At 38.4% G+C, this 25,109-nt stretch overlaps 1 protein-coding gene and 1 long non-coding RNA gene across 10 annotated transcripts in view; one reads left to right on the forward strand and one right to left on the reverse strand.

Moving 5' to 3' along the window:
* LOC123950539 overlaps positions 1-5,419 on the forward strand; it is an 81,543-nt gene extending 76,124 nt beyond the window's left edge. The window contains exon 3 of the long non-coding RNA XR_006820249.1: positions 5,359-5,419. This is a non-coding gene — a long non-coding RNA (uncharacterized LOC123950539). The remainder of the gene's footprint in view (positions 1-5,358) is intronic.
* COBLL1 (cordon-bleu WH2 repeat protein like 1) overlaps positions 1-25,109 on the reverse strand; it is a 168,473-nt gene that overhangs the window by 16,734 nt on the left and 126,630 nt on the right. For 8 of the 9 annotated variants that reach the window (XM_046018451.1, XM_046018448.1, XM_046018447.1 and 5 more), the window contains 5 exons: positions 23,625-23,722; positions 23,277-23,513; positions 5,954-6,107; positions 5,391-5,465; positions 3,629-3,748 (listed from right to left, as the gene is read on the reverse strand). In XM_046018451.1, the coding sequence (XP_045874407.1) occupies positions 3,629-3,748; positions 5,391-5,465; positions 5,954-6,107; positions 23,277-23,513; positions 23,625-23,722 (684 nt within the window). The remainder of the gene's footprint in view (positions 1-3,628; positions 3,749-5,390; positions 5,466-5,953; positions 6,108-23,276; positions 23,514-23,624; positions 23,723-25,109) is intronic. The other variant, XM_046018449.1, reaches the window with a different exon arrangement.

Here is a 25,109-nt window from a genome sequence, read left to right on the forward strand (position 1 = left end):
TTAAAAGCCATTTAGACACTTAATATACTTTTTGAAAATACGAACAAGTATTATACAATGAAAATTATTCCCACTCAGTTTGATTCTCAGAGGCAACTTCCTTTAACAGGTTTTTCCTACATAATATCAGAAAGTATAATGAGCATACAAGCAGATACGCATACTCATGCTTCCTTCTTTTTTATGGGTCCATTTAATATAAATGGAAGCATACTATACCTGATGTTTTTCACCTTCTGTTTCTCCACTTAACTATGGCTGAAAAATCATCCCGTATCGTGTGTGTGTGTGTGTGTGTGTGTGTGTGTGTGTGTGTGTAAGAGTGATTCTCTTCAAAAGCTGCAGTTAATATTTCATTGTATAAGAATGAGTTTGTCATTGTTCCTTTAGTACCAACAACAAATGTCCAACAGATTAAAAGAGGAGACATCCTAATTGGTATCCACACTGGCTGTGAAATTTAATTTAAACCAAAGAATGAGTCTCTGACTCTTTGCTTATTTAAGTATAATTTAACACTGCCATTTATACAATAGCAGCTGAACAAAATTTAATTTGACCACAATGGGGGAGGGGGATGGTGTAGCATTAGATTATAGTGATGAGCACATCCACAAAATTTAATAAAAACTTCAATGTACTTGAAGAGTATTTAAAGTAATGTATGTCTTTAATTTTATCTCTAGGTGGAAAAGTATGCTATTTATGCTATTTAACAAACAAATATGGAGACTTTTATTGACAGTTTCATTGTGAGTAAAAAAAGGAGATTACTCAACAGGAAAAATATTAAAGAATTTGAATTTAAATGAATTTTTAAAAAATATATTTTGGCAAGTCTTCTTTTATTATGACATGTGAAAGCATCATTATGATACCAATGTATAATATTATGTGCCTGCAATAGCATATCATGTTTGTGCAGTAAGAGTACATTTATATAATTTGAAAACTGTTTGAGAAAATTAACGTCTGTTCTGGTTTAGATGCAAATGTGTTTTATAAATGGCCCCTTAGCATATCTTAAGCTCTTTACAAATTAGTTTAGCTGAGTAAACGCTTAGCAAGTTATTGTTATCCCTATTTTTCTCTTGCCCATCAAAGCTATTTCATATAGGACTCCTAGGTGGCTCAGTTTAGCATCTGACTCTTGATTTCAGCTCAGGTCATGTATCTCCGGGTCCTGGGATGAACCCTGCCTTGGGATCCACACTCAGCAGGGAGTCTGCTTGACAGTCTCTCCTTCACCCTCTGCCCCTCCCCCACCATTCCCCATTCGTGGGCACAGGCATGCACATGCTCTCTTACTCTAATAAATCCTTTAAAAAAAAAAAAAGTACTTCAAACAACTTTTGTTTAAGTATGGGACTCCTCACTGAGAAACCAGTCTCAGTTAAAGAATGAGTTACGTATTTCAAAAATCTTTTCAAATTATTTTTCTGAAATTTTATAACTTGGTAGTTATAAGCATCATATAGGCTTGCTTTAAAATATATATATATATATATATATTTTATTAGCTTGAAGAGTATTCCTATTCTTAAAAGTCTTAGGAAAGATTGTGATTATTTTTAAAAATTCTAATAATCCGGGGTGCCTGGGTGGCTCAGTGGGTTAAGCCTCTGCCTCTAGCTCAGGTCACAATCTCAGGGTCCTGGGATCAAGCCCCACATCAGGCTCTCTGCTCAGCGGGGAGCCTGCTTCCCCCTCTCTGTCTACTTGTGATCTCTTTCTGTCAAATAAATAAATAAAGTCTTTTAAAAAATAAAATTAAATTAAAAATTAAAAAATAAAAATTCTAATAATCCAAAAAAACTTTTCAGAGTTGGTTGGTTGACTAGCATAAATTTCCCCAAGCTTCGAAAAATAAAAAAATCAAGTTTGTTTTGTATATGTTATATGATGGCCACATTTTAGGACAATAAAAAAAGACTGGGTGAGGGCTGTAAACAAGGAATAAATTCCACAAATAATGCACCACAATGATCGTATTTCAGCTTCATAAGTTTTAAGGGAAGAATACTCGCTTTCAAAGAATACAGTGTTCAAAATCTTTGTAAAGTTTTAAGATTTAACAACTTGGAAAGTATAAATGTTTAAAAAATCACAGAAGTCATCTTTTGAAAGTTTAATTAATACAATCACAATCAAGATATAGAACAAGTCCATCGATCTCCAAAAACCCCAGGCCCTCTGGTGATCATCCCTTCCCCCTAAGTCTAGACCCTGGTTACTCTTTTCCCTACAGTTTCACCCTTGCAAGAATGTCACATGAATGAAATCATTCAACATCTAGCCATTTACGACTGGCTTCCCCATTTAACACAAGGCTTTTGAGATTCAGCCATATCACTGCATGTAGTATTCATTCCTTTGGATGGGTAGGTGGTAGCATTCCATTGTACAGACTGACCATAGTTCATCCATTCCTCAGTTTAGGGACATTGGGTTGTTTCCCACTTGGGGCAATTATGAATAAAAATCCTAAAATAATTTACATGTTAAGTTTTTGTGTGCACAGAGGTTTTCATTTTTCTTGGAAAATCCCTAGGAGTGGGACTGCTGGGCTATACAAAAAAATGAATGCTTAAATTTTATTTTTAAAAATTTGTCGTGGTGCCTGGGTGGCTCAGTTGTTAAGCATCTGCCTTCGGCTCAAGTGATGATCCCAGGGTCCAGGGATCGAGACCCACGGTGGGCTCCCTGTCCCACAGGGAGCCTGCTTCTCCCTCCCCGACTCCCCCTGCTTGTGTTCCCTCTCTAATTGTGTCTCTGTCAAATAAATAAATAAAATCTTAAAAAAGTTATCAAACTATTTTCCAAACTGGCTGCACAATTTTGCATTACTATAAGCAGTATGTGATATTAATTTTAAATAATTTCAAATAAGGACTCATTTTGAGTTAGCAAAAAATTGAATAAAATTATTTATAATGAAATGCAAGTATTACCTAACTATAATTTTTTGCCATCTGGTAACAAAATAATTCCAATAATTTAATATAAAAATCCCAATCAAAAGCAATACTTTAGAAAGTAAGCCATGACTAGATAACAAAAGAGTAGTCCAAGAAAGAAAAAAAATTATATATATAATATATATTCTTTAATATTCAAAAAATTGAATACTGAAAATAACAGAGTTCAAAGAGTTTTGCCAAAAAAAGCAGAAAGCCAAATAGAAGAAAAGCTGAAATTCTCCAGAACCACTTGTTTTATTCATCTTAGGTCTTGTCATATTCATCTGGTTAGGGAAAACATCACAACCTCCAAAGCTGTAAGAGAATTTCGAGTAAAAGGAGGAAACTAATGTTTCTTTGAGACCTTTTTACACAAGGGGTAACCAAGTAATGAAATGCTGACCTGGTGATAATCTTTTTTTTTTTTAAATGTTTATTTGACAGATAGAGATCACAAGTAGTCAGAGAGGCAGGCAGAGAGAGAGGAGGAAGCAGGCTCCCTGCCAAGCAGAGAGTCCGATGTGGGGCTCGATCCCAGGACCCTGGGATCATGACCTGAGCGAAAGGCAGAGGCTTTAATCCACTGAGCCACCCAGGCACCCCTGACCTGGTGATAATCTTAATCTGCATTAAACCAAGCACTAGGCAGGAAAGGCCCAGCCACCTACATGTCAGAGATGCTACGGCTGCCTCGGGCGTTCCAGGGCATTCGGAGAGAGAGGCTTCATCCAGCAGTCTGGGCACGGTGCAGTGTTCATGACTGGGGAGCCCGGGGCCAAGGGAGGAGTCTGCCAAAGAAGTAAAATCTGTGGAAATGGTTCTTAGACAACAGAGTTAAGGCAAGCAGAGAACAAGAAGCATTTCGAAGAAATCAGATCTGTTAGCTCACAATTATCCATGTGTTAAACAAGAAGAGGTAACAAGGGGGGCGGGGGAAGAAAAAGAGAAATAGACACCAAGCAAAGTTTGAATAGCATTCACACCTCTTTTCTAATACTTCTGAATCTTCTCATTTCACTTATATGGTTTGATATTATATAATCCTTTTGTTCCTTTGTGGAACAAAAGGAATTTTTTTTTTTTTACTGTGAAGTTTTATTTGAGAATGACAACTTCAACATTTGAACATAAATACAAGTATTACTTTAGGTTTTTTAATGAGGTTGGCAATATATATAGATGGTTGGGATCTTTTAAGATTTTTAACATGAAATATACTCAGGATTATGATTAATTGACATGTATTACACTAGCATGTACATTTCAAAGTTGAAAGACCTTATAGTACTTGGTTTAACATTAATTCAATTAACAAAAGATTTCTAAACAGCAAATTTAAACATGTTTTGAACTTTTCCAGAAAGTCAAGACATGCAAAATACATTCCAAAAAGCAGACAGACAAAATATTAAAGACCATTATCTTTCACAAGTAAATTCTGAAAATACAGCAAATGAAGAGACTATAGCATGAATTAGTATTTTCAAAAGTGCTGGAGGTCCAGAAGTCTGAGGTGTCATTGATATTATTCTGGGTAAGACTTAAGAAATAAGAAAAGTCATGACTAGTTATGTAAGGATAATGTTTTTAATCACAGAGGACAGGAGAATTCTTATAAAAGATGGGTCAAAATCTCAAATTCCTAAAAAATCACCTAAGTATTTCAACATTTAGGAGCATTTGGGTGCTCCTGAGGTGCTCCTGAGTTTCTCCTGTGCTTATGAACATTAATTATAAAAATTAGATAGGGTTATATTGAGCAATTTTCATACCTATAAAATTATACCCGTGCTAAAGTACTGTTCTATTTTTGTAATATTTAGTAATATTACATTTTTGGTTAGACATTAGTCTTTCATATTCATTTATAGCTAACATTAAGTCTAAGAATTAAGAAATTTTACTATATTCTTATAATAGCTACTATTAAAACATAGGGAAACAGTATTAAGTTAATTTTTACTGGCATTTCATTTATTTAAAGAATCCAAAATGAGACCATATAATAGAAAATACTTCAAGATAACAAATTTTTACCACTGAATTAGGACACTGTGTACATCAGATTCATACCTACAACAGTTGTGTAAACAATGGTACCTTACACACTGGTTTAAGTTTCTTTTGAACACACTAAGGTACATTCCTAACTAACATGTGTCATTCCTCTTGGGAAGGACATTAATAAGTGGTAATCTGACTTTGCATAACGAAAGTTCTTACGGTACCATCATAGAACTAAAATTTTGAGTCCTGTCAGTTTCATACTCAACCCAGGGTGGAAATCTTTTCATTTCAGAATATAAAATTTGGGAAAGAAGAGTCAAAGCATCTGTATCTCTTTCACAGACAGAGCATTATAACTAGGTTCATTCCTCAATGAATTGTCTTTTTCCAGGAACTACGTGATGTGGAGTAAAGGTGTCCTACCTGGGCTGGGCAGCCCGTCAGGAGAGTTTGCTTCCAAAACACTGTGGGACAGAACTGTGCGTCCTGCCTGCAGGACTGGGAGACAGAAGCGGCACACCTTACAAACAAGTCACAGATGTAGCAATCCCTTAGCAGCTTAATTCATGGGTGTGTACTTTGGGAAGAGATAGCCCTAACTCTGTTAGAAGCCATTTCACCATCCAGCTTTGAAGCAACTAAAATCGACTTAGCTCCCCCTTCCTACAGGGAGTCAATCCTGGAACGAGAGTGTCCTGAAGAGATTCACGAATGATCACACGCTCAATCTGAGGATCAGGGAGCCATGAAATTTTTTCTTTCTTTCTTTTCTTTTCTTTCTTTTTTTTTTTATGTTGTGGATTTTTAAAAGGTAGTTAAGTGAGAATAATCAGGGGCTATCTAAATATTATTAAAATTGATTAAAAAGCCTTAGCGTACGTATCGCCTTTTAGTAAGAAGACCTGATTTATAACCTCTATCACTTTACTGTCTGTCTGAAATAAGACCTAATGCACATGTAATGTTACTGGGAAAAGCCACATTACCAGTGACGGGGCTGTTGTCATCACTTTGATGCAGGGGTACTTTGGAGGGTGGGGAAGGTGCTTTCCGCTTTGTCCTCTTCAAAGATGAACTGCCGGCAGATGTACTGCTGAGCTGCAGAGAGCCAGTCCTCACTATGCCTGCTGCACACGGGCTCTGGGAAACAAAACGACCAGACACGGTCTCTGTTTAGACATTAATAGCGAACTCCAGGAAGATCCTGACCTTTACATCGACTGCTTCATATGCTGAGATGCAGCATAAGAGTCATTGCTTCAAAACACATTTAGGGAGCATCTGCCGTGTGCCAGGAGCTGAGCTAGGAGAAGGAAACACAGCAAAATAAAATAGGGTCCTTCTGAAAAAACTTAGGCCAGGATGGAAGAATGGCATACGATTAACCAATTATCATGTGGAGGACTCACAAGCATAATAGTGAAAAACTAGCCTTCGGAGAAATATATGGAGAAAATATGGATGTAGAGTAAGAGGCGAAAAGGGAAGAATGTACGTTAAACAGCTGGCTTGATTAATCTTTCCTTTTTAGTACTAATGTATTAATGACAAACATCTCAAAAATTTATATGTCTACCGAGAGCAAGGTCACTTGAGGTCACCGACTCTCTCCAGAGCCAGCGCTCACACGCCTGGCATGTGACTGTCCGTGGACCTGAAGACAGGCCTGCCTCAGCGCCACCTGCCGCCCCCGGGCGTGCTGCCACATCGTCTCACTCTTTCTCTTTACGACTGACCTGCTTCCAAGAGTGTTCATAGTTGTTTTTTTTTTTTTTTTTTTTTTTTGTCTCCAACTTCTCATCCCCCACTGAACACTTCCAACCAGATATTTCCCAACTTTTGATCCAGTAAAATTATTCCTATCAAAGTCATCAATGATCACCACCACAACTAAACTAGTGGTTAATTCTTAGAGCTCATTTATTTGATCTGTCTGTAGCACTTGACAGAATAGGCCACCCTCTCACAATTCTCTTTTTCTTACTTCCAGATTACCACATTCCTACTCTGCACAGATCTCAATGCTCCATTTTCTTTTAGGGTTCCTTCTCATCTCAGTCCTTGGGTACACTCTCTTCAGTATCTATGTTCACTCGGTTGGTAATCTCCTTTATTCCCTTGGATTTATGTATTATTCATATGCCAATTAATTCCAAACTTGTGCCTCCATCCTGGACCCTTATCTGATCTCCACTTAATATACCCAGACCTAATCCTGCAAGGAAAGACTTAAAGCCTGCCACCCAAACCCAGATTGATTCAGTCCCTACAGCCAATTCTGATTAAACCTAAGGACCATCCCTCACCCCTTACCCCCTCCAGAGTGGATGTGGACACAGATCCTTAATTGCAGTTTGGACTTTTGAAACAATCAGAAGAAGGACTCTTGGCGATAAAGGGCTGAGAAAGAAATGCACTATAACATACAGCTGGGTGAGCAGTATTTAAATATCCTTTTGAGTAGAATATAAAGTTTTCTTCTTATTGATTAATGATATATCCCTGTGCTTGGAAACTTTCATTTGCTATCTTATAAAATTAACAAGTTGAGAAGTCATCAGGAAAAAGGCCAAAAATTCTTCTTAAACAATGCAACACTTCACTTTTCAAAATAATGATGTAACTATCAAAAGCTGTAGAATATGTCATTTTATTTCTCAGATGAATTTACTCTATAAAACCCTATTAAGGCACAGCTCCTTTCTCTCACAGACCTACTTTACCGGTAAGAATACAGTTAGTGATCAATAAGTAACTGCTGAATGCACAAATTTGGGGCAGCATTTGATTTTCCTCCTACGTCCATGCTGAAAATTTGTTTCCCATGCTTAGACTGATTGCTTTCCTGAAGTTTAGGATGCAAACCTGTGTTCCTCTTTAAGCCAGATTCCCAATCACTGTCATTTATTGGTCTTTTCTATTACCTAATAAAAGCAGTCATGACTTGAATTAGTCATGAATTTTTCAAATGACAGTATCTTTTTAGGAGTTAGAGCTCTTAAATTTTGGTCATAATAAAACATACTGTATAGAAATTAGAAGGGCGGAATTTATATGGCAGACTCCAAAGTTTTATGAACCTATCCATAACTCAAAGATAAAATAAAAATAGACCCACATATTTCACTTATGTCCCCAGAGGTCTTAAAATAAGCGAACTTTTATTTTTGTACAGGATATTTATATTTCTATGGATAAAGAATTTAAAATTTGTCAAAATATACAGACTTTAGTTTTACTAAAACATTTTCAATAGCATTTATGAAGACAGCTGAGGGAAAAGCAGAGCAAAGACATGAACTTTTTGCAGGAGGACATTTTTTTATAACTTTATCCTACAGAATTTAACTCCCTTGACCCTGTTGTGAAGACATAACATGAAAACAAATGGATATACACTACAGAGCTGCAACGGAACCACAGAGACCAGGAAGGAAGACATTAAGACAGCATGACTGTCACTGAGTGGTACCAGAAAGATGCACGTAACCTGTCATAACTAGATTCCATGCTATAATTAATGGTTAAGACTAAGTTTATGACAAAAATGTAAATCTAACAACTTATGTAGGATAGGCAAAGGGCAGAAGTTTTCAAGAAATGATCAGTTTAGATAATCAGCTAAGAAGGAAAGGTAAGGTAAACAAAATCAAACTTGGGAGTTATTTTGTATTAAAATAAGACATCACTATTAAGACCGAAATAGAGGAGACCCTGGACCATGAGAGAGGGATGTCCTAGGGCACCTGGGTGGCTCAGTCGGTTAAGCCTCTGCCTTCAGCTCAGGTCATGATCCCAGGGATTGAATCCCTCATCGGGCTCGCTGCTCAGCGGGGAGCCTGCTTCTCCCGCTCCCTTTGCTTCTCCCCCTCTCCCTTGTTTTTTTTTTTTTTTTTTTGCTTCTCCCTTTGTGCTCCCTCTCCTCTCTCTCTCTCTCTCCCTCTGTGTCAAATAAATAAAATCTTAAACAAAAAAAAAGAAGGAGGGAGGGAGAAAGGGATGTCCTATATCTACTGCAAACAGCCTTTTCTTGAGTAAAAGCCCACAGGAAAAGAAGAAGCATTCGAGTTAGAAAATCTAGGTGTTCCTAAATAGACCATAACCGAGAAAAGTGGTGTATACTGAGGAATGTGGGTGCAGTATATGCAGCCAGCATACAAGAATAGAGAGCTCCTAACCCAAGAAGGACGACTTCTAGAAAGCAGATTCACTAAACCACCACAGCTGCTTAAGTTAACACATTATGAGTTCCCATACAAAATGCTGTGGAAAGAAAAGCAAAAATGAACTATAGGGACTTCATCAAGATAAAAGGCTTCTGCACAGCAAAGAACACAATCAATAAAACCAAAAGGTAACCTACAGAATGGGAGAAGATATTTACAAATGACATATCTTATAAAGGGTTAGAATCCAAAATCTATGAAGAACTTATCAAGCTCAACACCTAAAAAAACAAATAATTCAGTTAAGAAATGGGCAAAGGAATGCCTGGGTGGATCAGTTAAGTGTCTGCCTTTGGTTCGGGTCATGATCCCAGGGTTCTGGGATTGAGCCCTGCATCAGTCTCCATGTTCAGTGGGGAGCCTGCTTCTCCCTCTGCCCCTTTCCCTGCTCATGCTTTCTCTCTCTCTCTCTCTCTCTCTCTCTATATATATATATATATATATATATATATATCTGACAAATAATTAAACAAAATCTTTGAAAAAAGAAATGGGAAGAAGATATGAATAGACATTTTTCCAAAGAAGGCATACAGATGGCCAACAGACACATGAAAAGATGCTCAGCATCGCTCATCATCAGGGAAATGCAAATCAAAACTACAATGAGATGGGTCAGAATGGCTGAAGTCAACAACACGGGAAACTGATGTTGGCGAGGACGCAGAGAAAGGGGAACACTCTTACACTGTTGGTGGAAATGCAAGCTGGTGCAGCCACTCTGGAAAACAGTAGGGATGGTCCTCAAAAAGTTACAAAGAGAGGAATTGCACTACTAGATATATACCCAAAGGATACAAAAATACCAAGTCAAAGGGGCACATGCACCCTGATGTCAATAACATTATCAACAATAGCCAAATCATGTTAAAAGCCCAAGTGTCCATCAACTGATGGATGGATAAAGAAGATGTGGTGTATATATATATATAATGGAATTAAATTACTCATCCATAAAAAAGAATGGAATTTTGCCATCTGCAATGATGTGGATGTGGATGGAGCTAGAGGGTATCATGTTAAGCAAAATAAGCCAGTCAGAGAAAGACAAATACCATATGATCTCACTCATATGTAGAATTGAAGAAAAAGAATAGATGAACACAGGGGAAAGAAAAAAGAGAGGGAGGCAAAAAAGACTTTTTTTTTTTAAAGATGTTATTTATTTGATAGAGCACAAGCAGGGGGTGGGTTGGGTAGGGGCAGAGGGAGAGGGAGAAGCAGAGAGCATGACACAGGGCTTGATCTCAAGACCCCGGGATCATGCCTGAGCCAATCCTGGGATCATGACCTGAGCTGAAGGCAGACACTTAATCGACTGAGTCAGCCAGGCATCCTGAGAGAATACAGAGAACAAACTGAGGGTTGCTGGAGGGAGGTGGGTGGGGCATGGGCTAAATGGGGGATGGGGATTAAGGAAGGTAGTCACTGTGTTGAGCCCTGGGTGTTATATGTAGGTGGTGAATCACTAAATTCTACTCCTGAAACTAATATTACATTATATGTTAATTAGAACTTAAATAAAAACTTGAAACATTAAAAACAAATAAAAAGCTAAAAATTTTTTAAAAGAAAAAAGGCAAGCAAGGCCATCAGTGTCTAACCAAGCTCCATGCTTAAGCCCTAGTTTTCCCGTGCCCTTCAGGAGTGTGCGCCTAATAGTCTCCTAACCACCCTACTCCTGCATTAGCCAGGCTCGAGCTACTGGGTATTTTTGAAGGTGAGTTTGTGTCTAACTGGAGAGAGGCTTCTAGAGGGTTTGCAAGTTGGAAGGCGGCCTAGTGTAATGCTTACCAAACAAATGAGCTTTGTTTGGGCTTTGTCAGGGCTTGATCCAGGGAGCATGGCCATCTAGTGTCTCTGCAGCGTTCAGCCTCCTCATCTATAAGGTGGGAAAAGTAAGAGCACCTACACCTCAGAAGGGTCCGGATGCTTATGGGAAATGGCATGTGTGTGAAAACTCAGCACAGTGCTTAGTATACAGAACCTGCTTCATAAACATTAGCTAATGTTACATGCAGCTCATCTACTTTTAAGTACGTGAACGTCATCTGTAAATAAAATAAGCAAATGATAGTTCCTACATAGATTGAAAAGTATGGATAAAAGGAGGTACTTATTCGAAGACTATACTTTGTCCTCAGTGATGGGGTGGTAAGAGTCCTGTTAGAGTCCATCTCCATAATAATCAACCTTAAGACCCCAACACAGTGCCCAGCGTTCAGGAACTGGCATTTAGTCCACTGCAGAAGCCAGATTCATTGTGTGTAATTCACTGTTTGTAAAAACTCCTCCTTGGTTACCTCAGGCAGCTCCATCCTCCCCAAGGGAATTTAATAAAAGCACAATACTTCACACTAATTTGCTAAATCTTGGGGATGAGTATATGAATGTGTATAATACATAAATTTGAATATTTCATAAATTTAATGTAAAGAATTAAAGTTGAAAAACTATTTAGAGTGGTTTTTAGCTTCCAGCACCAAAATACATTTCCTTTGGCCAAATTATGGCTGAAATTTTTAAAAAAGAAGTTGAGATTAAAGATGGAACTAGAGGTATCATGCTTAGTGAAATAAGTCAATCGGAGAAAGACAACTATCATATGATCTCCCTGATATGAGGACATGGAGAAGCAACATGGGGGCTTAGGGGGATAGGAGAAGAATAAATGAAACTAGATGGGATTGGGAGGGAGACCAACCATAAATGACTCTTAATCTCACAAAACAAACTAGGGGTTGATGGGGGGAGGTGGGGTTGGGAGAGGGGGAGGGGGCTATGGACATTGGGGAGGGTATGTGCTATCGTGAGTGCTGTGGAGTGTGTAAACCTGGTGATTCACAGACCTGTACCCCTGGGGATAAAATACATTATATGTTTATAAAAAAAAAAAAATTGGAAGGGGAGGCAAACCATAAGAGACTATGGACTCTGAAAAACAACCTGAGGGTTTTGAGGGGTCAGGGGTGGGAGGTTGGGGGAACAGGTGGTGGGTAATAGGGAGGGCACGTTCTGCATGGAGCACTGGGTGTTGTGCAAAAACAATGAATACTGTTACGCTGAAAAAATAAATAAATTTAAAAAAAAAGAAAAGAAAAAAAAAACTATATTTAAATCCAAAGAGTTTACAAAATAAGAACACAGAGAAGTTTCTACTTACTAGGGTAAAACACTTTGGTTAATGATTAGAGATGTTCAATTATTTACTTTAGTTAGAGTCACTAAGTCTGCCTGCCTTTAGCAAAAACTGCACCCCTAACAGGAATGCACATCACTGAATTTTACAGTCTGTGAAAAGGAAAATACTGCACAAAGAAGAGAACACTAGCGAAAGTGGCAAGGTCAAGTTGAAAACCATGCCAGACACTTAATCCCTCAGAATTCACACCCAGATCAGGATTTACTGGTTCAAAATGGAACTAAATTTAGCTGAAGAAAATAGAATTGAATGGCATTCAGTAGATTTACTGAGTCCTAGCTCTGTACAAGTTATTAGATCACTTATTAATCACTGTTGAATTATACGACGTGGGTCACCGAAATCAATAGATTCTGTAGAAAAGAGTAAAGGAAAAACTACAAATAGAAAAATAAGAAAAAAACTTGAATCAAAGGACAGAAATACGGTAGCCCAACTTCAAGGACATTGTTAAATGTTTCTGTTAGAAGTTTTGGGGTTTTATTTCTGTTTATGATTTCTACACGTGGGGAGGAATGGGTTAGAGGAGAAAACCTAGGCCACCCCTTGAAACTCTTAAAACTTACCTTTTTCCCTTAAGTGCCAGAATCACATTATCCTTTTCCAACCTGAATATTCTCTATAAGAATTACAACATACTATTCCATTTACTATGAATTATATCCCTGTGCATGACCTGTTATCTAACTAACTGAAGGTCAAGTCTGAACTCTTAACTCTTTTTTTTTTAAGATTTTATTTATTTATTTGAGAGAGAGAGAGTGCGCAAGAGAGCACAAGCACAGGGGGCACCAGAAGGAGAGAGAGAAGAAGGAGAGAGAGAAGCAGGGAACCTGAAGCAGGGCTCGACCCCAGGACCCCGGGACCATGACTCGTGCCAATGGCAGACACTTAACCGACTAAGCCACCCAGACTCCCCAAGTCTGGATTCTTAATTCTTGATGGAAGAATTCTTTCTAAAATAAGTTTAAAAGTTAGACAACAGGTCAGTCTTCTTAAACTTCAAAACATGTAATTATAATAAAGTAAATGTAATACAGAAGTATAAAGTATTATAATGAATTTGCAAAATAAGCAAAATTGTACTGGCAAGTTTTTTGTTTTTAATCACAATGAATTCAGTTTTATTATTGATTTGATCATAAAATTAGCAAAATCTCCTATAAGATACAAATAATACATACAATGATGAGGGGAAAAAAGAAAAATCCTTGTAAACTCCAGCCAGTATAGGTTACCTCATAGAAGTTTTGGTGTCCAGCCTTTTATACATATCCTCTATACTTGGATATAAACACACAAGCATTTTTTACTTGAATGAAGGCATATATGCCAGTTTCTCTCTTCATGAAGTCTTTAAAATAAAATGCTATTTTGGTGAGGCCAGGGCATGTTTGTATTGCTGCCCTGAATCTCCTTCCACACCCATCCCCTCCCTTAAATGGCACTTCCTCCTGACTCCTAAAAATCTAGAACTTCTATATCCTACTTTTATGGTCTCTCAATAAACCTGTTCTAAGATCCTTCATTGACAGCACTGAACATCTTCGCCTGTCTAGGTCAATGCAGATGAAGAAAACCCCTATCAGGAAAGGGGTGTGAGAACTAGAGGTGATGTGTCCGGTCCCAGACTACTGTACATAGGGCAAAGAGAAACAGGGTAGTCGTATCAGGGCCTGGAGCTCTTAAAGCCACACCATGGAAGCAGTCATCTGTTCTGCCAGTTTTAAGGGTGTTCCTATCAACTTGCTGAAAAAAATTCTATGACAGCAGGCAATGAGATTAGAGCTGGATTCACTTGGAGGTGTCTAAATACCACCACCAGGGGCGCCTGGGTGGCTCAGTGGGTTAAAGCCTCTGCCTTCGGCTCAGGTCATGATCCCAGGGTCCTGGGATCGAGCCCCGCGTCGGGCTCTCTGCTCTGCAGGGAGCCTGCTTCCTCCTCTCTCTCTGCCTGCCTCTCTGCCTAGTTGTGATTTCTCTCTGTCAAATAAAAATATTTAAAAAAAAAAAGAAAGTTATAAATACCACCACCACTTGTATCTTTTTTGGTTACTAAAATTATAATCCCTTCAGAGGATTCTGGGTGGCCAAGCTTGTTACCAGATTTCTCTCAAAATGGTCTAGATTCAAATTCCTTATTAGTCACCGATAACACCTGCATCCTCTAATTAACCAATTCATTAACTTGAGCGTATCTTCCTCAAACTCTGTATCCTCTACCTCATTTCATTGATGCCCAAAGTACCAGTGTTCACTTCTGTGTACAGTCAGAGGTTCAGGGAGAAAGATGTCAGTTAACCCATGTTGTTGTTGTTGTTTTTAAGATTTTATTTATTTATTTGACAGATAGAGATCACAAGTAGGCAGAGAGGCAGGCAGAGAGAGAAAGGAAGCAGCAGGCTCCCTGCTGAGCAGAGAGCCCGATGCGGGGCTCGATCCCAGGACCCTGAGATCATGACCTGAGCTAAAGGCAGAGGCTTAACCCACTGAGCCACCCAGGCACCCCAGTTAATCCATGTTCTATTTCATTATTGTACTTTAAAGTTTCAAAAATCCTCAGAGAAGTAATACCAGGACTAGGCATCAATATCTGATTAATACTGATCAAACCAAAGATCCATGTAACAAAACACTTTTATCTGTTAAAGGCCAATTTTAAAAGACAACAAAAGATAAAATAATTTGGCCACACTAGAGTTGGAAGAGACCTCTGGAAATTTGGTTACAAAATCTTATTGTACAGAGGGAAACCAAAGCCACAAAGAAGTTCAATGGCTTGTTCTTCAAGGTAGAAGACAAAGAAGGCAATGAGAAAAATTATGATAAGAGACCTATTGGTAGACTCAAGACTCTCTCGCAAGCCAGAGTAGGGCTGCTTCTACCATAATATACTTCCTTTCCAGCCCTTCTCCATGTAGATCAGAGACAGACAAACAAACAAAACACCCACAAATTTTTCAACCTGGGTTATATACTCTTGCAAGGTTTTTAAATTTCTCTCCCTAAGGCAACCTGTGCTTTCATTTCATCAGCACTATAATACTTTGAGATATCATAAAACCAAGTCTTATTAGTGGTAATCCCTTACTAATGACATTTTTTAAATGTCCAAAGATAAGGGCCTAACTCAGTAATACATTTCAGATGAAAAAATAAATAAATCAGGAGAAATCAGAGCTCAGGATCAAGTTAAAAAGATAGACTACAGTGGTAATTAAGGTTCTCCATGGTCAGTGATCAGAACAAAAAAATGTCCAGGGTAGGGTAGGAGAGTAGGGAACATATATAGATTAACTGACTTATGGCCCCCACCAGAGTAAAGCAGCAACCAAGGGAACAAACTGTGATCAACTCAGTTAATCTTGGAAAGGGGCCCAAGTGACCCCATAGTTTTATCCCCATGGCTCCAGGAAAGAGGCCTGCTTTTCTCTGCCCTGGTCTCTGGTATATGCTGATTACCAAAGAAAGGCATGTTCTCGCCCATGAGGTCCTAAATGTCATACCGGTAGAAAGCTAAGTAAGCTTCATTCTATAGGAATTTGTAGAGGAAGATTCCTAAAACTGATTATCTTAAATATTTTATTAATTCAGTATGTACCTCAGAAAGACAGAACTTTTGTGTACTGGTAGATAAGGGAGAGAAATCCACTCTAACTCCATTAATGACCTATTGTTCTTTGAACTGTATTATTCTTTAAAGTCTAACAGCTTTACAATGAGCACAGTTCTTTACATTTGGGTCGGAGGTAAAGCTGGCAGAAACCTAAAAAGTAATGGCTCAGAGGAATTTTCAAGAGCATTAAATGAGTAATGTGCTTATTAGTACCTCGTCTCAAATATTAGTAAGTGCTCCATAAACGTTGGTCATTAATTTTGCTCTTGTGATTAAGACTCTTTGAAAATGTGATTAAAACTACCAAGACTAAATATGTTTATATATATGGGAAAGCCTTAAAAGGGGAAAGCAGATAATATTCTGTTATGCTGCACTGGTGCATTTCCCTACTGAATGAAACAAGTCATATTTTTGGAAATACAGACAGCTGTATCCCGTATATCAAACAAAAAATGCCATGGCAACCACTGTTCCTAGGCAATTGTAGAATTATGTGTGTGGTTTTCTTTCTATATGATAAATGTAAGTGGCGGGGAAAATCAAATGTTGTGTGATAACCTGGAGGAAAAAACCAAAAAGAGAGATTTCTTAAAGATTACAAATACATGCTCTTTTTACAACAACCTTAATGATTCTGCATAAAACATCTAGGATTAAAACTCATTAAGTGAAACAAAGACCAAATATATTCTTGCACATTTTATAAACATATGACAATCTATCATCTTACCTGCTTATAAACCATGATAAACATTAAAAGGTAGCACTGAGTAAAAAATGAATAATGTCAAATATTTCTTAAAAGCAAATCAGCTGTTAAAAAATGAACACACTCTAAGTATTAAATTTCATTTGCATAATACTGGATGGCAGTGTATTTCCATTTCTCACCATTTGAGTGTTTGTCTGCACCAGAATGCAAAATGAGACCAAATAAAAAGTTCAAGATATGGGGGGCCTGGGTGGCTCAGTGGGTTAAAGCCTCTGCCTTAGGCTCAGGTCGTGATCCCAGGATCCTGGGATTGAGCCCCATATTGGGCTCTCTGCTCCACAGGAAGCCTGCTTCCCTTCCTCTCTCTCTGCCTGCCTCTCTGCCTACTTGTGATCTCTGTCCGTCAAATAAATAAATAAATAATCTTAAAAAAAAAAGTTCAAGATAATTCCTTATTGTGTTTCCAGCTAGAAGCCAATATCCTAAAGAAAATGGGGTTCCATTCTAGTAGCCCAGGAAAAGCCGCTTTACTGCTGTATACACACATAACTCCAAAGAGCAAAACCATACCAAATGTGCAAAAATAAAGAATTCTCCAAAAGCTTCTGTAAATTCTGTGGGTCAAGATTCTCCCCAACTCATGTCCAACTCTTTCTCCTCTTCTTCAAATGTAAAATCAGCCTTCATGAAAGATTCATTTGTTGGGGCACCTGGGTGGCTCAGTGGGTTAAGCCTCTGCCTTCAGCTCGTTATGATCTCAGGGTCCTGGGATCGAGCCCCGCATTGGGCTCTCTGCGCAGCAGGGAGCCTGCTTCCCTCTCTCTCTGCCTGCCTCTCTGCCTACTTGTGATCTCTCTCTCTGTATCAAATAAATAAAATTTTTTTAAAAAGGTTCATTTGTCAATAATCCTAGGACATCCTTTGGCCGCGGAAACTTGGTCAGTGAACATGGTACAGATACTGGATTTCTGAACGTAGTGTCAATCTCCGAATGCTAAGTGATTTTCGATTTAAGCCAATGTCATTGCATTTCTGACTTTTGTCATGTGTGAAATAAATGACAATCTACATAAATAACTATATACACATAATCTTATTGTAAATAACTATATGCATTTATACAGTAATACAGGCAATATGGTTTAGGTAAACAACAGTAGGAGCCAGCCATTACATATGTTGTTGCATAAATGGCATTTCAAATCTTTAGGCAGAATCATATTCACAAAAAGCTCAAAAAGATGGGAGGAAAACTGCCAGAAAATTTCTAACTGGATAGTAGTCTTCTGCAAATAAAGATTTACATAAAGGACAGCATATTCACCCTTATAAGGAACAGGATACAAGGAAACATAAAAGAGTATAAGGAGCACAATACAAGGCTTAACACGTAAAAGAGTAGAAAAATGTAGAAATTTAGGGACATGAAAAAATGATACAGTAGCAGTGACAGTAAACTACATATTCTTCAAAATGTATCCCTTAGGTGGATCAAATAATTTTAGTTGCAAAACTGTCCCAAAAAACAGGTTAGAGTAAATCAGTTTACTGACTGGTATCTTTATTGAATCCTCTTTAGAAACTGCACAATCAGTTGCCAGAATTAGCTCAGAAAATCAACAGCCTTTTATGTGAAGAGTTTCAGTTTAAGCTTCAAAATCACTATCCAATACTTTAATTTGCCAGTATGGAGAAATGCCTTATGAAATGAGACAAATCATTAAATACTGACAGCCAAAAAGCATAAAATAGGTGTGGTGAACCAAATTTTTGCAAGCTACAGGTAGACTGACCTATCCGTAAGCCTGTGTGAGGCAAACAGAATATCAATGACTACTTAAGAGAATACTAACATGAAGGGAAAGTGCAAAATGAAGAAAACTGAATTAGAAATCACTTTGTCATACATTACTGTTATTTATCTAGCTCTATTTTCTGAAACTTCACACACAAGAGATAAGCATTTGCTATTTCTAATATAATGTAACTATTTCCAGTATTTTCTTTCTGCTTCATTAAAGGATGCTTTGGGGGAAAAAATCAGACTGTTGTAGGTCTGTTAAACAGCGCACCCTTGTGGCTTATGCTGACTCCTAACAATAAAAATCTCCAGAATAATATATCCAAAATTCTTCAGGGATTTGAAAATAATTTTTTTTCCAGATACTTTTTCCCCAGCCTGCTATTACTTTCGATCATCAAAAACAGTGCTTTTTTAAAGCTTCAAATTCAAAACTAAGTTGTTTAACATAAAATGTCTGTAGTCAAAATGACATTTTTAAATTTTAAACATAAAACAAGTAATAAAGGGGCTCCTGGGTGGCTCAATCAATCAACACTTGACTTGGACTCAGGTCATGATCTCCAGATCATGAGATCCAGCCTCACATCAGGCTCCAAGGTGGGCATGGAGCCTGCTTAAAATCTCTCTCTCCCACTCCCTCTGTCCCCCGCCCCTCAGGCTTGCGTGCACACGTTTGGGTGTGCTCTCTTTCTCTCTCTCTCTCTTAAAAAAAAAAAAAAAAAGATATATATGAGGTGATGGATGTGTTAATTAACCAGATGGCAGGAATTCTTTCACAATACATATGTATTTCAAATCACCCCAATGTACACTTTAAATATCTTACAGTTTTCTCTCAATTATACCACGACAAAGCTGCAAAGAAAGAAACAGAGGTATAACTGCCCCTTCCCCATTTTGATCGGCTTGTAGAGGGCCTTGAATGCATCACAAATAACCTGCCAGTTATCAAAGTTTCTGAACTGGGAAGACAAGTTATGTACTGGTTTTATCCTTACTCTGCACCCTGGATTTCTCTAAGGCATGACTCCAGCAGAAGGAAAGAAAGGGACAAGGAAAGATAAGGGAGACTGAAGGGAGGACCTGCCAACTGGATGCAAAAATAAAAAGCACAACCAAAGCAATCCGGAGCTCTTAAATCTGGGAGAACAAAAATGAGCCTGATTTTCAGTATGCTAATTTCCAGGTAGTGATGAGGGAACAAGCAACCACGACTTCAGTCTGTGGCTGGAATAAAATACCGGGATTGGAATTACAAAACTGACATCGGTTTCCCAGGGCTGTCGTAACAACTTAGCATGACCGAGTGGCTCAAAACAACAGAAATTTATTCTTTCACAGTTCTGGAAGACAGAAGTCTGAAATCAAGCTTTTGGCAAGGCCACAGCTCTCTGAAAATACGAGGGGAAAATCCTTCCTTGCCTCTTCCAGCTTCTGGTGGCTCCTCGAATCCCTTGGCTATGGTGGCATGACTACAATCTCTGCCTGCATTATCACGTGACCTTCTCCTTTCTGCCGTTGTGCATGTGTCTCCCCACTTACAAGAACACCAGTCTTTGGGTCTGGGCCCAGCCTAAAGTCCGCAGTGATCTTACCTCTAGATCCTTGACTTGAACATTCCTTCCGGAGGGACACTATTCAAACCACTATAGTTGAAAACTCAACACAGAACATGTCTTCTCTGAAAGAATACAGTGAGTATAGGCCAAGACCATGGATTCAGTACCTCCAGATTTAGGAGTCAGGTAAAGGAAGCGGAGGCAAGGGAAAAAAAGAGAGAGAGAGAGAGCTGAAACATAAAAAGAGAATCAGGACCAAGGAAGAGAAAAAAAACAAGAAAAATCAAGACCAAGGGTGTGATTTTGCACATCAAATATAGTGAGGAACTTAAGTGCTGAGATGCCTAGGAGGGCATGAGTTCACATGAGCATAGACACACCCCAAACCATGGCTTAATTGCTAAGAATTTTTATAATGAATAAATTAAAAAATGGTTTTTCAGCTTCTCTAGGGAGAAATAAGTTATTCTGGGTCCTACTTAACAATACATCAAAGAACTACCCAGATGTCCAGATCAAAAGAAAAAATAATTAGAAAATTGTATAAAGATGTCCAGTTTGCCAAAGGCAACATATAAAAAAATAGTAAGATTACTTAACATGGGAGCATCAACTGGTCATAGAGCACAGGGTGAGAATCAAAAGAAATGGCTTTCGGTGAGGCCACTGGAAGCACAGTGCTAGAGTTTTAAGAAGCAGACTATTTCTCAGACAATGTAGGCCTCTTCAGGTCTAAACAGAGAAGAAGTTTATCAAAACTGAATGCATGAGGTCATCTGGAATAAAGATTTGTGACCAAGGGCTAAGATTTATTTCTACATAAAGAAAAGACATGGGGCGCCTAGGTAGCTCATTGGGTTAAAGCCTCTGCCTTCAGCTCTGGTCATGATCCCAGGATCCTGGAATCAAGCCCCACATCAGCCTTTCCGCACAGCGGGAAGACTGCTTCCCTTCCTCTTTCTCTGCCTGCCTCTCCGCCTACTTGTGATCTCTGTCTGTCTTTTTTAAAAAAAAAAAAAAAGACTTTGGTAATTAAAAAATAATTTAAGATTTTATTTATTTAACAGAGAGACAGAGAGAGAGGGAATTTAGCAGGGGGAGAGGGAGAGGAGGAAGTAGGCTCCCCGCTGAGCAGGGAGCCTGATGCGAGAGACTGGATCCCAGGACCCTGGGATCATGACCTGAGCTGAAGGCAGATGCTTAACGAAGGCAGATGCTTAATGACAGAGCCACCCAGGCACCCTGCTAATTAAAAATTTAAAACAATCCTGAAAGTGCTGCCTTTTAAATGACTTACTATGACGAAATGTAAAGGAGTTACACCCACAAAATGAAGTCTTTGGGGACCCTGACTTGGCCTCTGCTTATCTCACTCAATTTTAATCTCTCCTCATTCATGCCCAGACATGCCATAGTCTTCACATTCCCACCTCTTTGAACATGCTTCCTATTGCCTCAGGTACTTCCACATAGATGTTAATACTGAACCCAAGAATCACCTCTTCTGTAACACTTCACCCAACTACCAAGCAGTTACTTTGAAAAACTTTGTAGCAAATGATTCTATCATTGGAAAAAATAACAAATCCTCCCGATTTTTAAGGTAAGATTTTAAACCAGGGACATCAGACAAGAAAATCTTAATAGAAATAAGAAGACAGGGCACCTGGGTGGCTCAGTGGGTTAAACCTCTGCCTTTGGCTCAGGTCATGATCTCAGGGTCCTGGGCCCACATCGGGCTCTCTGCTGGGCAGGGAGCCTGCTTCCTCCCTCTCTCTCTCTCTCTCTCTCTGCCTGCCTCTCTGCCTACTTGTGATCTCTTTCTGTCAAATAAATAAATAAAATCTTAAAAAAAAAAAAAAAGAAGACAGCTTAACAGATGATTAGTTATTTTCCAAATAACTACTGAGTTTAAGCTTTTTTTTGTTGTTGTGTTCATTTCTATCAGGGTTGTGTGTGTGTGTGTTTTAAGATTTTATTTTTTGAGAGAGTGTGTGGAAGAGCAAGCAAATGAGAGAGAAAGCAATGAGTGCGGGGGATGGAGGGGTATGGAGGGGCACGGGGCAGGCAGAAGGAGTGGACTCTGCTGAGCAGGAAGCCTGACACAGGGCTCAATCCTGAGACTCCAGGATCATGACATGAGTCTGAGAAGGCAGACTCTTAACCAACTGAGCCACCCAGCTGCCTTGCTATTTACTTTCTAAAGGCATATATGATAGTTTATAAATTGCAATTAAAAACTATATTAAAAATTTTTGAAGTTAAGAAAACACAGAAATGTTTACTGTTGGTTGGGAGGAGTTAGTTTACTTAAGCATTTAGTTTACTAAACTTCCAAGGGTAAATAAAACCCTTCAAGTAGATAAAAGAAAACTTCTCAGTGTCTCAAATATCTCAAAATAAAATTTGCTCTCAAAGTTACTTGGATCATTTGTCTGATAATAAGCAACAAAATATAGTGTCTCTTGTTTAATCACATTTACTTAAAACTTCATTTATAGTCCACATGAATAAAGCAAAGAATGTACACACTATAGGCATAAAAAGTAGTTTGCAAATGAATTTCCACAAAACAGCACACTCCAGGAAAAGGTGGGAGTACAAAGAAGCAACAGTAAGTCAGTATGGGGTAAAGATGTACCCAGAACACTGCTTTGGGCAGAAGAGTAGATAACAGTAACTGCAATATAGTCTACATAAAAAGGCTTTTTTATTTTTTTTTTTAACTATGGAGTGTCTATGTACCAACAAGACACTCAGATTTCCCTGTGAGCATCTCAAGAGTCAGAACAAGAAGATACATCTAGTTAGAAACCCATGAATGCAACATAAAGACTTTGGTGCTATGAAAAAAAAAGTTCAAAATTGAGTATTTGCATTCCCAATACATGCATTAACCGAGACCTCTGGTTGGGCCTTAGTAAGCCAAGACTTTAAGGTTTATGGGTGATTTATTTGCTTGAAGATAAAAGCTACTTAAAATTGACACATTGATTCTTTATGGCATCACAGAACTACGCATATGCAATCTCTTCCGAGTGCCAGTGTTATCAGCCACAAGTCATTCATCTTATTACATATTAGTGTCTGTTACTAATCTTCTTAGCAGTCTATGTGGAAAAGGACAAGAGGAAAAATAGAATGGTCTCTTGCCCCATCCTAAAAACACAAAATGCAACACATGTACCTTCTCTGTTTCATCCATGCTCAAGGACTTCACTACACAAGAAGCTGGCCTCTCCTGGATGTGAGCAAGGTCCTGGGGGGTGCTCTGAGATCCTGGCATTGGAGGCAGCGGAGCCCGCCTCTTCTTAGGGGCATCCGACGGCAGTGTGCTTGAAATATATGGCTTGGATATGGTATTGGACCTTGTAAAAGTTGGGCGATGCTTACTTACTAGAGGAGTTGCAGGGGCACTCGCCGTCTAGAAAAGGATGAAAAGGCAAAACCTGTTAGGTCATTTCAAGATTAAAAAGCACAGCATTAAAAACAGACAAGAAGAATCTTACAAAATACTACATAAGAAAAAACCTACCTGTTCCCGCTTTTTCCTACTGCGCTGAAAAAAGCTGAAAAACCCTTTATTTTCTTTCTCCTTCATAATGTCTAGGTTTTGTGATATTTGGCAAGATTCTAAAATAGAAGAAAAGCCTTTTAGTTTTGTACATGGGATTGTAGATTTACCTAGATTTACCTCCAAGTTTTCCCTCAGTTACTTTCCCTTGAAAAATGTACAATGACGAAAGCTACTAATCATGGTCTACTATGAACCATGCATTCTTCTAGGCATCTTATATCTTATTTAATTCTCAAAGCAACAAAGAAACTTAGTATTATTGTTCCTATTTCACAGCAGAGCAATCTGAAGGTTAAAGAAACAAACATACCTACTTGAGGCCAACCAACAAGCAATGACAGAGACAGGACATAAACTCAATTCTTTGTGACTCTGAGTCTGTTCCATCCATAATTACCAACATTTCAGAAGTAAAATGGGCATTTTGAATTAAATGAGATATGAAGCTCTCAACAGTTTGTTCCATTATTTTGAATTTTTTTTCAGAGCTCAACAATTATGAAACATTTTATTCTCCAAAACGTGTTCACTGTAATTACTTAGTACTTATTAAGTGTTTCCAAAACATTATTTCTTTAATATGATGGTTCTCAACTAAGGGGAAATCTTGCCCCATCCCCATCCTGGATAACTGTGAACAATGTCTGGGGACAATTTTGGTTGTCACACCTAAGGGTAGGACAGGAGAATGTGCTACCAGCATCTATTGGGTAGAGACCAGTGATGATACACCAAACACAATACAATGTACGAGACAGCCCCCCAACAGCAAGGGATCATCCAAGTCCAGATGTCAATTGTGTCAAAATTAAGAAACCACATTTTAATCAGAATGGCAAATATCAAACCTCACAAGTACATATTAACATTCCACTTTCCAAAAAGTATTTCCTAATGTCCACTGAAAAGGCCTACACAAACAATAACAGATCCAGTAGAACCCTGGCCCAGATAGTCTCTAAATACCTTTGACCACTAAAAAGGGACCACAATCACGTAAGAATGGTTGATTCTCTGTCATATCAAGGATTGTCTTTACAATGAGTCTGGAATATCTAATTAGAGCAGAGAGAAAGAAAGAGAAAGAAATCAGAGTTCACTGGGTCATTTTAAAAGGACACAGGAATCAATCTGATACAGTTTTTACTGGCCAAGATCAGGATAGTTTGGGTATCATGGAACTACTCGATAAATTGAAAAATTTTGCATATGTTTAATTCCATGATTTGTAGTGATGCTGAAACAATAACTGATCCTTACTGTTTACCTCTACGTACTGCTAAGGAAGAGTCTGTTATTTTAAGAACAGATAAAAAGGGATGCCTGGGAGGCTCAATCCGTTAAGCATTTAACTCTTGGTTTTGGCTCAGGTCATGATCTCAAGGTCCTGAGATCAAGCCCCAAATCAGGCTCCATACTCAGCAGGGAGTCCGCTTCAGATGA

Source organism: Meles meles, chromosome 9, assembly GCF_922984935.1.
Source record: "Meles meles chromosome 9, mMelMel3.1 paternal haplotype, whole genome shotgun sequence".
NCBI lineage: Eukaryota > Metazoa > Chordata > Mammalia > Carnivora > Mustelidae > Meles > Meles meles.